Here is a 17239-nt window from a genome sequence, read left to right as displayed (position 1 = left end):
GTGCTAATTAGTTTTATTAAGTGACGCATTTCTTTTGGCTGAATAATAATAGCATGTGCATTATATATCCAACACATTCTAGCTTTTAAAACCACAATAATTAATTAATAGTGACTTAAGCACTTATAATTATATACTGCTTCACTGATCCTTTGTTATATTTGCCATTACACTCACTACTGCGCCATTTAATTGAAATGTCAACGCTGTGTGTGTGTTTAAATTAAATCAGGAGTTTTAATCAAAGTCTCTCTCTAACAAGCTGTATTACTTCTATTCTATTATACATCCCACTTAAATGAATTGGCCTTCAGTGAACTGAAATGAGTATATATAATATGCTTTGCACCACGCATTGTAATTGCCTTGATTGAGATGACATTTCAAAGTGTTATTTTCTAGTACTGATTGTCCGATTCACTTTTATGTTTGTTTTTAGTGAAAAAAAGTTTCCTGAAAGGCAAAAAGACCAGCAGCTTCACTCTACCAAAAGGAGGCATGGTTGAGCTGCTTGTGAGAGGAGCCAAAAACTTAACAGCAGTCAAATCTGGAGGGACCTCTGATCCATTTGTTAAAGGGTACAACACTTTTCTGTTATATAACCAGCAAAAGAAATATACTTATATTTGTCTGCTTGTTTAAAAAGATCATTTAAACATTCTGTCTCTCAGATATCTACTCCCAGACAGCACAAAGTCAACCAAGCACAAGACGGAGGTGGTGAGGGGCACAGTGAACCCCATGTGGAACCACACCTTCACCTACTGCGGTTTGCAGCCAGGAGACCTCAACAACGTGTGTCTGGAGCTGACCGTTTGGGACAAAGAGGCACTGGCCAGCAATGTCTTCCTTGGAGGGGTCCGACTTGGAGCTGGGACAGGTTTGTAGCATTTCATACATATTGACTACAACAATTGATCAAGAAATGACATAGTTAGATGTAAACATTTACTGTACAGGGTGTCCATAAAGTGTCTTTACAATTTTTTTATTTAATTACAAAGGCAAGTGATAAGATATATGAATTAGTATATGTATTAATTAGATTTATTCTATTGCACTCAGTGGTTATAAACGTTTTTAATCACATAGGAGTCTGCATGTTCGTGAGTTCCTCAATCATTTCCAGGCTTTTGGATTGGAGGGGATGGATCATTTCTGTGGCCACTACATTCACCAGATATCACACCTCTGGATTTCTTTCTATGGGGCTATGTTGAAGATATCATGTATCGAACAAAGATACAGGACATTACTGAACTATAGGAAAAGATAGATGTGATTGCAACCATTGATGAGGTTATGCTACAGTGGCAAGATGGCAACATGTGGCAACATGGCAAGAAATCGAATATCGTCATGGTGGCTAATGGTGCCCATACAGAGGTGTATTAAATTAGGTTAAAAAAAAAAAAAAAGAAACCAAAAAAAGAAACTTTGGAAACCACTGAGTACAATAGAACAAGTCTAATTAAGTTATCTTATCAATTGCCTTTGTAATTACATTTTTAAATTGTAAAGAGACTATGGACACCCTCTATATTCATTTTAACAAAACATTGAGCAAAAGCAGGGATTAATTTAGAGTTGCTCAATAGAAAGTAAGACACTAGATAAAGACAGACACATACTTCTTCAATTAAATTTGTCAATACTTTCAATTATTCCAATGTGTTTGTCAGGATGGTGTATCTCCTGGTGAAGCTGTTTCATAACAAGCACTTGTATTACTCATAAAACATAGAAGTTGTAGAGATTTTGCTAGAAAAATACCAATAAATACAACACAAAAACACACAAAATCTATACTGTGTTATGTTTAGGTAAGAGCTATGGGAAAGAGGTGGACTGGATGGACTCATATGGAGAGGAGCAGAGGTTATGGCAGCGAATGATTGAGAATCCAGAAGTCCCTCATGAGTGTACGCTGATGCTGCGGTCCAGTATGCGCAAGCACTTCACATGAGCTGCCCCCAAGCACACAAAAGACAATATCAGAGGAAGAGCCGAAAGAAGCAGTATCGACGTGAGGAGAAAGCAGACGGACAAACAAGTTTGTGTTAGATCGGAAATCATTCATGAAGGAGTGTGGCTTGGGCCATATCTGTGGAGCCAGTCATGCCTTACATCCACATGTGCCACCATCGTCCACAATAACCAAGTAGTAATTTACTGCTGTATATCAAGCACATAAAACTCCTCCATTTCTGCATGTCGTAATAGTGGACCAAGGCCAACAAGGGCAACTACAATTCTATAACATTCCCTTTAAAGGCAGCAGAGTTGTCCTTTGTCTTGGTCTGACACATGATGCTTATACAAAATTTGAACAGAGGTGGAAATGGTTCTTATCTCTGACTAATTTTCTCACAAAAGAGGAACAAAATTGAGAAAAGCACAAAAGCAAAAAGACAGTTGTAAAACGGCCTAATCAAAGCCCTTTCCATTTTGTACATGACAGATTATCTACCTAATTGTATTATATAAATGTAGAAAACACTTAAGATTTGAAGTTATTCTCTCTCCTATAATAAATATTTATGTACTTGCAGTAACATTCCACCTCTGGCTGTCTGCAAATGTGTAGATTATAGAAAATGTCAATTAGTTTTAGATTAAGTCAACATAGCACTGTATCAGTGTAAAAACAAAAACAGCATGGTGTTAGAAAAACACGTAGAACAAAAACTGCAAAGCACTCAATGTGACGTCAGTTTGATTTGGAGTGTTGAGTCACAGCTGAGATGGCCCCCTTCATCGGAGGAGGAGCCTTTTCATTGCAGCTGTCCTTATAGATCTATAATATGATCTTATTATACCTTCATGTCTAATTACACCCATTTCTCAACACTACTTTTAGATGCTTATCCCAGCCTGATATCGGAGCTGCAGTCCCACATAGCACAATTATAAATAATAATCCACAGTGTTTGTGGTTTAGTCAAGAGGCCCGTGCAATACATTTTACTGAAGACATTATCTTTATGTACAGCATGAACTACTTCTGTTGTGTCCAAGTTTTCAAGCATCCAACTATTTTGTCCAAATGTGTTACAAGAATATTTTTAAATAAATGCATCTTTCCATACAATGATTGTTATTTTCTCTTCTGCTTCCCTTAAAAAATATGAAATGATTATTATCAAGCAGATGAAGTTTTTAAATGTCTACAGCTTGATTGAGAGCATAAAATTTTTGTAAATGTCCCAAAAAAAAATGTTTACGTATATAGTCAACCATATTGACTTGATTTTTCCAATACTACATATTTGCATAATTTCTAAAGGCTAATTTACACTTCCTGAATACACTGTATTATGATTATTGCTTACAATTTCCCTCCCCAATATGAATATGAATAAACCATAATGAATGTCTACTGTACTGAGCTTAAAAAAAACACTCAAACAAAAATAAGTGTCAAATATTTTTAACAGATGTGAGACATAAATATAAAAAGTGATTATTTTTTTGTCTATACAGTAAAATTATTTTGTACAAAACACTTAAAACATACCTCTGCTTTGACAAGAAGACACAGTAATCAATATGATTGTGTAGCATTGTATGACTCAGTCCATTTAGTGACCTGCTCCGTGACGGACATAGCAACCTTTGAAATCACTGAACGCCGAGACCGGGTCAGGTAGGAGTGTGTGAAATGAGACGGGCGCGGAGGGAAAAGATGACGCTGCTTCGGATGACATCGATGGTGAGTCCTAAAAAAGTGCTCTGACACACAGGGGGCGCTATTACGAGCAGCTTTGTCCCGCCTCCTGTTGAAGCACCATCTCGTCTTTGCGCAGTGGGAAGGTGTCGATGGTGGTGAACAGCTCAGCCGCCGTGATGGGGAAAGGGTAACGCTGCTTGTCCATGCCCTGTTTGTCTATGAGCACCATTTGGAACGAGCGCTGAGGTATACGCAGCAGAAGCCTACAATTCAAGAATACAATACAAGAACAGGTTGTGTGTAAGTAGACCTGTCACATTATCTTATTTTCAATTGAGACATATTACTGAAGAAATGACGATACACAATAATATTGAAAGGATTATGGTAGAGTTTGTATTTATTATGAGTCATAGAAGTTATTTACTCAATCCTCTATATAGGCCTGTGTTTTTTATTTATTTAAAACAAGGAGAGGAAAGCATTCATCTCAAGAGAAAATATGCTCTCTGTGCCAGATTTACCCACAAGCTAAAGCTGTCTTCTTTATTTCCATGATTATTTACATTGTAGATTCTCACAGAAGGTATCAACTATGAATGAACATGTATGCAATATAGTAAACAAATCATAAACGCAAATTAACTCAACTTTCAGATTTTAGATTTGGTTTTGTTTTTTAAATAGCCACCCTTTGCTTTAATCACTCGTTTGGGTCATTTCTTGACCCTGACAAGGCAAACCTGTGAAGTGAAAACTATTACAGGCCAATGTTTGCAGTGTTGTCAACATAGTAAAGGGTAGCTACTCTGAGGAATTGAATATAAAATTAACTTTTTTTCTTTACTACATAATTCCACGCATCTTGCATTATATATTTGATGTATTTCCTATGTATCTAAAATGTAGAGAGTCATAAATATAAAGAAAAAAAAAAACATTGAGAGGTGTGTCCAGGCTTTTGACTGGTAGTGTATACCGACTTACTGTTCAATATAGGATAGAAAGAACAATAATTTTCGTGTGTACATCTTTGCACTAGTGGTGACTTTTTTTTTTGTTATTTTTTGTAGTACAGTAAGATTTAAGCTGCAGAATGCTTTTATATATTAAACATTTTTTAAAGTATCTGTTATTTGTTATTTTGTCATTAGTGTGAAGAGGGTTCAATAGTTTATCATGATATTTTTGCAGCAACATATTACACTTCAAAATGTGTTATTGTGACAGGCCACAGGTCAAAGCTCATCATACTACATAAAAATAACTAACAAATCCCACGATAAATATTGATCCCCAAAAAGGCATCTATCCCGTATTTATAACTCCATCCTGAGATCCAAATGAAAACAAAGAAAACAGGGCTGGCCAGTATGCTAATAAGTGGGAGAACACGCATTAGGGGTTTGAATGATTATGTAAATGTTTGACTCAGCACAGTTCACAGTTCGTGCAGCTCATTAGACCTAGCCTACAAACAGAAACTGTAAACAATAGGTGTGTTTGTTTCAGTGTAGCTACCTCCTCCCATCAGACAGATACAGTGTCCACCAGTAATCTGCCTAGAACTGAACTGGATGAGCAGCGAAATGTGTTCACTCCTACAACTTTTTGTCCAGCTGACAGATTTGAATTTTCATTTTACTATGGATCATACTTGGATGACTGAGATATTACACAGACATCCCCAAAAAGTATTGTTCCATCTATCATAATCATTCCGTCTATTCAATGTGTCTGTTTAATGTGATTGAAGCGTGTTTTGTGTATTTACCTGAGCTGGAGGGCCAGTCCTGGAGTCAGCAGTCGGTGTCGAATTCGGCCGATCTGAGCGGGGTATGTGCCCACGATTTCAATCACTGTCACATGCCTCAGGTCCAGGCCACACTGTGCAGGCTGTTTATAACATCAAGAAAACACAGCAATATATTGTTATTGTTCTTATTATTAATCAACACGTAACAACAAGTAAATGGTAGTAAGAGATAAACGTGTGGGGGACTGGATTTCATCTTATTACACGTGGTTCCTTTGTGCTTAATGTGGTAGGTATAATGTGGACAAGGTATAATCAATGCATTTTAGGCAAAGGGCAAATTACAACCTACAATGATAACACATCTTTTTTTGCACTGGCCTTTCGATTTGGGGGTCGATAGCTAATTTATAATAGTCCAGTGAGGTTCAAGTGGTGTTCCGTTAATTTATTTTAATAGATATTTTTTTCAGACCAAGGTTTAGTTTGATTTCATATCTAACAGTTTCGACTGCTCACTTAGCGGTCTTCCTTAGAGTGGTCACGTGATGTTGCAGGCAGGACAACAGCGCCATCTGCAGTCTGACTTCTTCAGGACAGTATCCCAGGCGTGTGAAAGTACAAAGGCCTTTCATCCCAATTTATGATTATGTTTGATCCGTTGCAGTCTATAATTTGTTTCTCTCTTTAACAATGGTGAAAAATCTCCACTTTGAGTTGCTCCTGTTCTGGTCCATAGCAAACATCATTAGGACAGAGGACGGCAAACATCGCTGATGGATTAAAGAGGCAATCGAAACCTTAAATCGGGACGAAGGGGGCTCTTTACTCTCACACACCTTGGATACTGTCCTGAAGAAGTCAGACTGCAGATGGTGCTGTCGTCCTGCCTCCACCGGTAGGAAGACAGTGTCAAAACCTGTTTAAATCAGATGACCGGACACATCAGAGTAACATCACGTGACCACTCTGAGGAAGACCACTAATGAGCCGCCAAAACAGGTATGAAAACAAACTAAACCTTGATTTTCTGAATATAGTTCTCACAATTCTCTTTCAAGTTTCAATAAAAAGCTAGATCTGATAATTCAAGCAAAACAGTCAAACAAAGTGAAATGGATAGTTTCATGAAAGCTAATTTTAAAAAGCTCTTACGTAAACCAGCAACGAACAATGAACCTGAGAGCAGACATTGGTAGTAATTGGTTTTAAACAGGCAGGTGTGAATCTAATACGTATCATAGGCACATGTTTATCAATTAACTTACATATAAAGAGTTTACTGAGATATGGATAGATGAATGCAGGCCTGTTGACAGAAATTTGGGACCCCAGGGCAAGAAAGCTCACATAGGCTGTCCCTAATATAAATTAATAGGATATGTCAGCTCTCCTGGATAAATGTCTTAATACTGCCATATATGCCACAGAAATAGCACATTGTCAAAGAATCAGATCACAATTCGACTTTTACCGTCATATTGTCCAGCCCTACTTTTTCATTCTGCAAACCATTTGTTCACAAAGTCTGACATTTTACAGCTTCTTAAAAAGTTTGCGAGTGTTGCTTTGTGACCTTTACAGTTTGTGTCAAGTTTTGAAGAAGATAAAACACATTCTATAAATAGCCATTTCAATAGGGCTACAGTTTGACAGATTCTTGGGAGCGATCACTCAACTAAAATGTGTGGTTTGTTAGTCTTGGCAGCTGAGAAGGCCATGCTTTAGAAAGGTCAGAGGAATCAGGAATAAGGACAGGTTCTGACTTAATGGCTTGTGATGAGTTGAGAAAACGTGCTCATCTCAGAATAGCCTGATCAGAGTCACTCTCTCTATCATTTATTCATCACTTTGACATTTGCAGTTCATCCAACACCCCTCCCCATGTTTTGTGTCACCGCTTTGGCCCGCCCCAGCAGAGCCTCCTTGTGTCGCACTATGCATGACTCGCACGCACACACACATATACACACACACGCACATGTCGGGAGTCGTGCCTCACCTGTAGGTTAGTCATCTGGAAGCGGTAGTTATGATTCGCAGCTGTAGGGGCTGAGACGATGAGCAAACGTCTCTTTTCATAAAACTGGTCCAGGAGAGCTGCGGCCGAACGCACTCCCACATTTATGTTCATAGCTGAGACAAAACAAGGACGGTTAAGTTTAAAGAAGTTAAATGTGACAAGCGAGTTACAAAAGTTACTAATCAATCACAATACAGTAAATACTAGGCATATTTGAGTTTTAACATGGGGCTGATGATTGGGTCGGAGCATCTTTACAACTGCAAATCGTGTGAGCTGTTCTTGGTCTGCAGAGGTTGTTAGCATCAAAATAGAATGATGTAAACTAAATGACATGGGAAGCAAAGATTGGAACATGTGTTTGCATCCAATATTAACTTAATTAATGAATCACTGGATTTATATAACCTCTTTCACAACACCCAAAAGCTCTTTACAGACAGTCTAATCAAAGCAAGGCTGAATAAGTTAACTCTAATAACTCTAATTACTCTTTCTCAGAGACATGACAAGGTGTCCATATCAAATATCTATAGCTAATGTAAGCAAATGTCAAACTCCACAGGAAAACTAGTAAATATTTTCTAGTCTAATTGCCCACTGCGGTGTTTGACATTTCTACAACAACAAAATGTAATGAGGTGGGCACACAGTTAGGTTTAATTGGTGCCAAGTATATTAGTCAAACTGATATACATATATGCAGAATAAGTTTTCATCATTTTGGCACTAACTCGTCATTTCAAATTCAGAAAAGTTTCCAGGAAGTCAAATGCATTAAGTAGAGAACTGGTTTGCAAAGTGCTTAGGGTATGTTCTTAAAGTTCCACCAAAGTTGGTAATGTGTATGTGCGGGGGTGGTACAAATCAATAGAGCGTAGTGTTGTTGGAGGCATTTTCCGCTGCTGTCGGGTTGTTCTGTGTATACATACGTGTGCAGGTGGTATCAGAGCCAGACCAGGTGAGTCCATACTGACAGACCCTGGCCGCGCTGCCATGGAGATCAAAACCTCCACTACACTTGAATTCACAGCTGGCTCCGTAGTTGTCTTTGTCACTGTCACACTTAATGAAGCCATTGTCTGGAGGGAACAGCGGACTGCACCGGCGAACTGCACAAAAACAACCCAGTCGGAAAAGAGGAAAAACTGTGTGTCTGGGCAAAAAATAAATAATCTCTACTGTAAATATTTCATGATCATGTTTAATATTGTATGAACCCATTGCTGATATTTTGAATTCATACAAGAAACCAAGATAAGCAGGAGGATAAACGGAGCAACGATAGAATACAGCTCGTGTTAAGTGATATCACAGACTTTTGTTTGGTTTTCATTTTGAAATCACTAGAGCTGAAAATGTAAGATAAGAGATTTAATACTGGTCTTTATTAGTGTATTGACTGAACAGGGATATGGAAAATTATATTAAACAGGACATTATTATTATAGTGTTTAATGGAAATAATCATTTCCATTTTATGGAAATGATTATAGGATTTTTTTTTATTAATGTCCTGAGATAATCAATAATACTACACATTTGATTGCATACTGTCTTGTGCCATACACTGGAAATACTATACTGCACTATATACTGCAGGTGGCACAACCACTAAATAAAGAAGGATCCTGGTGAAGTACCTCTCACTCTGACAGTGAAGCGACAGGTGCCTTTGTTCCCTGCTCGATCAAACACAGTATAGGACATTTTGTGGAGTCCTTCTGGGAAGTCTGATTTTGGAGGCCGTCCCTTTAACTCCACACTGCAAAAACACAAGGTTAGTGCTTTAATAAAGAAGGAAGACGAAGAAGAAGAAGAAGAAGAAGAAGAGGAAGAAGAAGCAGAAAGAAGAAGAAGAAGGGTAAGAAGAAGAACAAGAAGAAGAAGAGGAATACAATATAGGACAAGACTAAAGGAGGCTGACTCTGTCAAGACGCCGTCTGCAGTGTCCATGCCCTCCGGTGTGTCCCAGGACACCCGCGCTGTCAGCTTCCCAGGCTCAGCCCACTTATCCTTTATGGTGGGACATTTGATTTTTGGAGGATCAATATCTGCACAAAAATATGTAAGCAACTTGAAACATAGAAAGAAAGATTTTTTGAAAAAGACTATTGTTTTAATTTGTTTGACTTTCTACTACTGCCTGCTTGTATAATAACAGAACTGCAGAAAAGTAGCATTTTATGAATGACTAGGGATGAAATATCGCATTAGTCTATATTTTTCTCTTAACCATAATTACAGCACAAAACCTCCTATTAAGAAAAGTGGTCTCCTCTGCAGTATGCTGAGTAGTTTACTCAGTAGACATGCTTTGAGCTGATGATAAAGCCATTTTACATAACTACCATCTGTAGCACTAAATGGGACAGATTAGAGTTATGTCTCACCGACACATGTAGGCGCCCCCGAGCTCCACATCTTGGTGTGCTGACAGGTCGTTATCTTCTGTCCCTTCAGGGTGAATCCAGGGGCACAGAAAAACTCACAGCGAGAGTTGAAGTAAGAGCCTCCTGAACATTTGTAGCCACCATTGGCAGGCATTTCCTGTTTTGGACATCGCACCTCTGTTTGGAGAATATACAAGATCATATCAGAGGCTGGAAATACTGAAATTATAGTGTTAATACAGAGCTGTGTTTCTTTTATGAGTACATAAACAGAGAGAAGAGCACCAATCAATTACATAAACAAAACTGAATATCGTGGTAGATCAATGTTACAATAAAAATAAAGAGTGCTGAGGTTTACCACTGCAGGCATAGTTTGCAGACCAGTGCTTGTTGGCCATACACACCACCTCCGGGCTCATGACCTCATATCCTCTCTTACAGTGGATCTTACAGCGGGTCCCCATGACGTTCTTGTAATGTTCTCCTCGAGGGGTCCGGCAGCGCACATCCCCATGTTTCACCTTGATTGGGGCACACCATGGCGTTCCTAAAATTCAATACAGCTCAGTTGCACCATATTAGTAATTTAACAGCTGCTCATCTACAATATTTACTTTAATTCTGCTGTAGAGAAATATGTCAGTGTCCACTTTCTATACATAATCCCATAATAATCTAATACCATCTATTACCTAATCTAATACCTAATACCATGAAAGCAAATTAGTATATTTAATGGCAAGACAGAAAGAAATGGACAAACATGCAAACTAGTAGTTGTTCCTATTCTATAACAATCTTAAAATAAACTATGGTGAGTTCTACAATTATCGTTGCCTGACAAATCCAGAATGATATCTCTCTGTATTTCTTATACAGATTGATATCAGTCTGGTCCCCACCTCCTCCATTGCATCTCAAGGCTCGTCAAACATCGTCCAATCAGATTTGTCTTTTTTCAGTGTTTTTCACATGTGAAATGAAGGAGCTCATGATCATGTCAACTCTGATTTACAAATAAAATCAAATTGATCTCACCTCAAATTTAATAGAGTTGAGTACTTTGCCCATTAGTTCTGCAGAAATTTGTGATGTTTTTCAGCCTGCTGTAATATTTTTTCCTTTATTTTTTACAGATACAGATGGACCATGCCTGTCTACGATTGGCTAATCCACCGGTCAATCACACCCATTTAAAAACGGCAAGAGTCACCAGTGACCAGACTCACATCTTCATAAAGTATTGAAGAAGTGTGTGTTTTGGATCCCAGGCAACAATCATAAAGGACATGCAACAATTCCCTTTTATTACGTTTGCTACAGTGTCCAGCCAATTGACTCTTACTTACCTGAACAGAACAAAACTACAGAAGCCTTTCTTTGTAATGTAAAATCCACCAATCCCCTAATTAGAGGCAGATGTGGTGGATTTTATTACCTTATCTGCCATTTCCCAATCCAACTGGGGCTCTCACGGGAAAGAGGCAGCCCTGCTAAAAGATTATGTGCCTGTGCATACAAATACCAGAAGATCCATTCACAAAAATATTAATTGTATTTTTGAATTACTGTTTATTTTAGTCATTTGGGAGTTACATAGGTGAAGATACCCAATACAATCTTATTAATATAGTCTTATTTCCACCCGTTTCCTCCTGCACACTCACAAACTCATTCATAAACTGGCTCACACAGAAATTGGAGTCCGGTCAATCACTCAAGGAAACTGGGAATCAAACTGTCAACTGCTCTACAACTAACCCCTTAAATTTAACTGAACATTATGTTTTGTGTTGCTATAAAATATAATTCACAAGCTTAAATGGTGCACATTCATGGTTTTTCTTCACCTTTAAAACAGTTCAAAATGCCTGAAGGTTCTTTTTTTACAGTGCATTGGAAATCAAAATGTTCTGCCTCCTGCACTCTGGACCTGTCCGCACACAGGAGTACAGTTGGAGTCACTAATTTCCAGTTGGAATAAATATCTGTACTCATTACACAACGTCCCTGACTACCTCTTCCCTACTGCTTGTGAGTTTATATTGGCAGAGTCCCCACAACCACAGAATACGAGAAAATACATTTAAGCCTTAGCACAAGACAAGAGTGTGGTTTGGCTCTGGGAGGAAAGTTCCACATTCAAACGACCTGGATTCTGAGGCTGGGAGAAACTTTGACGTAACTGTGTCGTCTAAAGGCAAAGCATCACTGACTTATTCTGTAGGATGACTATAGATCACACTGCTATTTATATCAGATATACACATTTAGTATGATGCAGTGTTGAGCCTTTTAACAACAGACCACTTATGTTAATAACAGCTATTTTATTGTCTGGTGTTAAAAGGCTCATGGATCATTGTAAAATTACAAGACAAATTACTACAAACTATAATTTAACCAGAGAGAAAAATAATAATTACATTGGAGACTGTAAAGAACAGATGGCACTGTGTTATTTTTAACAATGAACACGCGCAATTTCACTAATAAAGCTAATGTTTCAGATCTAATAATCTCTGAAGCTCTAGGAAAGAACTGTAATTACATGGACTGCATTACTCAGGGACAAAAACACTTACAAAACCTCTTAGTTTGAGTGAAAGTGTGCGCATGCATGTTTTACCTTTATATCTGTGTGAATAGAAATCTTCGTCATCTCCATAGGGGTACTGTCCCGAACCTAGGCGCAAAAGAAAGAAAGAAGAAACTAATTTGGCCAAAGAAGCCACAGCTAAGTCCTTGAGCAATGTTTGTAAGCAAAACAAACATTGTTCGATTATTTACATGTGAAGGAAAATTGTGGATTTTTTGGAAAAGGCATGTACAGCTTTGCCAAAGATCCTCATTTTCCAGTTTGTGGTTTGACCCTTGTTATATATGCTGTCTGAATATGTTTTTCCAGGACAGCTCTCATGAATAATACTTACCACAGATAGCTGGCGGTCAGGTTGTAAATCAAATGTGAACACCTCTGTCAAGCAGTGAAACAGGCATTTACACGGACCTGAGGTGAGTCATAAACTGAATATGGCAGCATGCAGGACACAAGACAAGAGTGAGGAGTTTGGACTGTTGGATCTGGTTTAGTCCATCTATTCTGACTGAAGCGGACTCCTCTTTTGGTCTTTTGGGTAGTTAGTATTAGCCTAATTGAAGGTACATACTGTTTATATACTGGTTAGACGCTGAAAGCAGAAGATGAGTGATACATGCTCAGATTAGATGTGGAAAAAAGATCTGAAGAACGGTCAAAAAAGAGAAAGCTGCAGCAAGAGACACAACTTCCTGTCATCATTCAGACAACCAAAACAGTGTAACAAGTTAGACAATACTGGCATGAACCAAACAACATCCCATCTGGAGAAAATGTAGAAGATTAAAGAGGTGGAAATTCTTAGAAGCCTGAAGTTCACCTGAGACTGAAGGATCAGAATGAGTACGTTTTGGAGATGCAAAATTGAAATCAAGCTGAGAGCAGAAAGCAAGAGGTCTGCCAAAATCTGGACTGGGAGAAGCTTCAGGATACTATTGGAGATGTCAAAGAGATTATGCAAGAGAAGGAGACCAAGTTATAAGCCACCATGGAGTAGGCGGAGCAGAAACCTTTTGTACCACAGCGCAGGAGGCTGTTTTACTTCACCTTGTCATCTGCATTTCAAAAATAAAGTCTAAACAAAAACACAAACACGCTGAAGCTTAATCCTCTTCTTCTGTAAGATGTCCCTCCACTGTCATATATATTTAATTTCTTTTTAATTTGCCACCAATCAACAGCTTACATTACATTAGACAGCCAAGGAAATCATGCATTAATAACAAATATGTTTCAAAAGTGCAATAAGTATGTATGTTTTCATGTCTCACCTTGTTCTCATGGACCCATTACCCCATTAGTCCTGTTTAGTACTGGTTTAAACTATGGACTAAGATACATATTTGGAAATAAGACATTAGCCAAAATAGGGCAGTGTCTTTGCCTGCGCGCCCCTGAACCCCACACTGAATGTGTCCAGTGTTCAGGATCCACAAGACGGGACTGTTTTCCTCATCGCGGAGCCTCATATTTCCACCGTGTGTTGGTCATTGAACGTGATACAGTCTGTTTCATTCCTCCTCCTGTTTTTCTATCAGTTTAATAAAAGCAGTCCGGATCCAAATCTATATTGACAGTCATTCAACACCAGGCATACACAGGCCACAACAGCAGTGGGTGGTTTTGTCAGTCTGATCACACAGCGCACCTTGAGTGGAGAGAGGCATGCACTGAGTCACTTCAGCAGCCTAATGGGGAAACTTAAGTGTCTGCTTCTTAATTGGATGGAGGAGACAGAGAAAGGTATGTGAATGTAATTACAGACATCCTCCCTAAATCTAGCCCTATAACAACTTTGCTACTGAAGACTGAGCCCAATATGCACAGTGTATGCTAGTGCTGAATTTGAGCTCATAATCATGTAAAGCAATTGTATTACGCTGCATTACAGTTTGCCCTTTATATATTTACAATCTCTATCATATATTATTCCAATAAAAATGTCGATGTGAAGCGCAGCCAGCGTCTATGTTTTTACTCTTCAAAGCTCCGGTGATGAAGCACCTGCATGATAAACTCCAGGAATTTAAAACACACTGATAATAAGAAGTGATGTGCCAAATAAATGATATCACACTTTTCTTGGAGCCAAACCACAATTTCAGTTTTATCGCAATTCATGTAGACTTGACATGAAGAGGTAAATGAGGAAGTAAGTAAGTACGTGTATTTTATTAAGTTCATCATTTAGTGTGTCCTGTGTCTAGTGATAATTCAATTAGCCAGCTCGGTACACTTTTGTCGATGGTGATTAGCATTTTAAATAAAACGTATTAAAGGCATAATAGCATTTGTCTCACTTAGACTTTTAGAAACAGTAATGCTTCTGAATAAGTGATGACTACAAGAGTTTACTTCCAAATTCCAATTCTGAGCTACAAACATGACACTTTTCCACTTAAGGAAATAATACACTAAAGACATGGAACAGATGCAGAAAAAAGCATGCTTGTAGCTATATTTTAGATAATACTGTAAGGTTACATGGGTATACTTATTCTGACCATGCTGGAACAAGGCGACAGTGTAGACAGAGCTTTTAACTGTGGGGCAGTAACTTAACACTATTTATACAACTGCAATAAACAAGAAGTGTCCTATACACTAATAAACTGTTGTCTTGTTGATTTAACAGTTATAAATTTTCCTGTCTTATTTTACCTTTAAAGGTTTTCCCTGAAGCAATTTATTATAGTGTTTAATTAGCCCGTAGCTCGCGGTGCCCTTTCCAGGACTGTCAGCAGTATGACTGAAGAATCCTGGAAACTGTGATCAGGCTTTAAAACTAGAGCTGTCTCTGTCTGGATCCTGTAACATCTAAGGATTTCACTCCAGGGCTCCACCAGTCATGCACTCTCATAAGGACTAAATGAGGTCTGTCACTACCAGAACAAACATGGCACAGTGCCGTTAAATAAACTCCACGCACCAGAGTCCATATCTGTCAGCTGCACACTCGTTTCACTGTGTAAATCTGCTGTCCGGGTCTTCATGTTTCAGCCTGCATCATCACACAGCAGCAAACCAACATAGCCAACAACTCTCAGCCAAAACACACATGCACGATGCAGCTTTGATGTTTCTGAGCTTTGGTGTGATACAACCCTCTGATATGAGAACTATTTTGTTTGCATTATACATTAGAGAACGTTTGTGTAGCCTTTGTAGCTCTGTGACTGTGCAACTTTGTACAAAATGTCATCTGAACATGATAGGGTCATGGTTTTTATGATGCAACTCTTTACTATTCATCAAGTGTTATTTCAGATTGGGATAGGATAAACTGCATTGGGGTTGTGCTAATTATCCAGTGTGGCAGTCATTTAAGAGTGCACAAATCTAAAAGTGTGCTAAGATATTTGTGTAAAGGCAATACAAATCCATCTCAGCTAAATGATCAAAAAAGTTCCTTGTCCTTGTCTTACTATGCACTACTGTAAAAGCATGCTGCATGTTACTAGGTTACTGAAAAAGCCAAGTTTTGCTACAAGGAGCAGAAGCCATAAATAGTAAAAGAGGCACTAAAATACCCAAAGATATTATCATCCAGAGAGATTATAAAGCCCACAGTAGAATAAAGTTTAAGATCACGAGGTCAGATTTAAGATTTCTTTAAAAGGAAAATGTGTGAAAGGGACCAGCGAAGTTTAACAATGCATGAGCTCTGTGCAGGGCTGAAGAAATGTCCCCCAGATGCACACTGCACTCCTCCGGACTCAGCCCTCCACGTAAACACCAAGAAATAACTGCGCGCCCACAACAAGCCTCCAAAACCGCGTCAACGCCACCTAATAATCCAGTCTCCACAAAAACCTGAACGCAAAAGCCCAGAAAATAAACTTTATAGCTGGTTTACTAGTTTCTTGAATGGAGTCCCGGTGATGATGCAAGCAGAGTGAAAGTAATTCCCAAAGTGAGTAGTCCTGTCCTACCTTCGTACCCCGCGCAGAGGCAGAGGTGGAGGGCTAGGATCATCACAGGCCACATGTCCACGGAGCAGCGGGGCGGACGGTCTGCCTCTGAAGAGCCCACTGTAGGAAAACTTCCAGCGCATTCCTGCTGCTCCAAGACCCGCCTCTCGATCAGGAACAACGGAGTCTTCTCCTCCCGCCGCCAGGCTCCACCGGCGTGGGGCTTAGACATGAGAGAGGTGCCAAACTCTGCAAGACTAGACTATAATCATCAACACAAGCTGCCGCCTCGTCCTGGCTACTGTGCAATTTGGATGCACTTGACTTTATTCGAGACACCGCAGGAAATTAATTAAAACGTCCAGCTACAGGATTTCAGTTCAGTGAGGCTGCATGACCTCTTTGCTATGTCACTGGATAAAGCAATAAAAGGTTGTGATCTAATACAGTCTTGCCTAATAGTAACAACAGGGAAAAGGAGCTTAAACCATTTAAAATATTCAGCTTCAGGGACAGACAGACAGACAGACAGGAACTGCAGGCTATAGGTCCTGAGGGTTTGCAAACATTTACTTTTGTATGTAGAGTTACCCTTCTGCATAAAAAGGTCCCTATCTTTACTCCAGAGCATTAAGACCTACCTGATACATGACATTTACATAGGTCTGTTCATATGTGACTATCTGACTGTATTTAGGCATATGTACCCAATTATGAATATTTCCTCTGCTTCACTGTTTCTATAATTGCATGGATAATAGGCTACAGTTTGTCTTGTTTCACGGACCGGAGCGAATATTCCTTAGATAATACATTGTTGTGAGCAGCTGGTAAAGGTTCAGAAATCACAGCGATTTTACCAAGAGTTTTGAACAGAAATAAAT

General features: G+C 38.8%; 2 protein-coding genes across 2 annotated transcripts in view; one reads left to right on the top strand and one right to left on the bottom strand.

Moving 5' to 3' along the window:
• sytl5 (synaptotagmin-like 5) overlaps positions 1–3091 on the top strand; it is a 32644-nt gene extending 29553 nt beyond the window's left edge. Inside the window, exons 15-17 of the mRNA XM_033987331.2 lie at positions 440–578; positions 672–880; positions 1824–3091. Of these exons, the coding sequence (XP_033843222.1) occupies positions 440–578; positions 672–880; positions 1824–1966 (491 nt within the window). The 3' untranslated portion in view covers positions 1967–3091. The remainder of the gene's footprint in view (positions 1–439; positions 579–671; positions 881–1823) is intronic.
• Positions 3092–3420: 329 nt separating this feature from the next.
• Positions 3421–16598, bottom strand: srpx (sushi-repeat containing protein X-linked). Its single transcript, XM_033987221.2, has 10 exons — positions 16377–16598; positions 12475–12531; positions 10204–10392; positions 9843–10019; positions 9377–9503; positions 9093–9214; positions 8382–8561; positions 7429–7562; positions 5445–5566; positions 3421–3933 (listed from the first exon to the last, which is right to left on the bottom strand). The coding sequence occupies exons 1-10, from the start codon at positions 16585–16587 to the stop codon at positions 3753–3755; spliced, it is 1500 nt and encodes a 499-aa protein (XP_033843112.1). The 5' UTR covers positions 16588–16598; the 3' UTR covers positions 3421–3752.
• Between the last annotated feature and the right edge of the window lie 641 nt (positions 16599–17239).

Source organism: Periophthalmus magnuspinnatus, chromosome 21 (assembly GCF_009829125.3).
Source record: "Periophthalmus magnuspinnatus isolate fPerMag1 chromosome 21, fPerMag1.2.pri, whole genome shotgun sequence".
Taxonomy (NCBI): Eukaryota; Metazoa; Chordata; class Actinopteri; order Gobiiformes; family Gobiidae; genus Periophthalmus; species Periophthalmus magnuspinnatus.
This window is presented reverse-complemented; position numbering and strand designations above follow the sequence as displayed.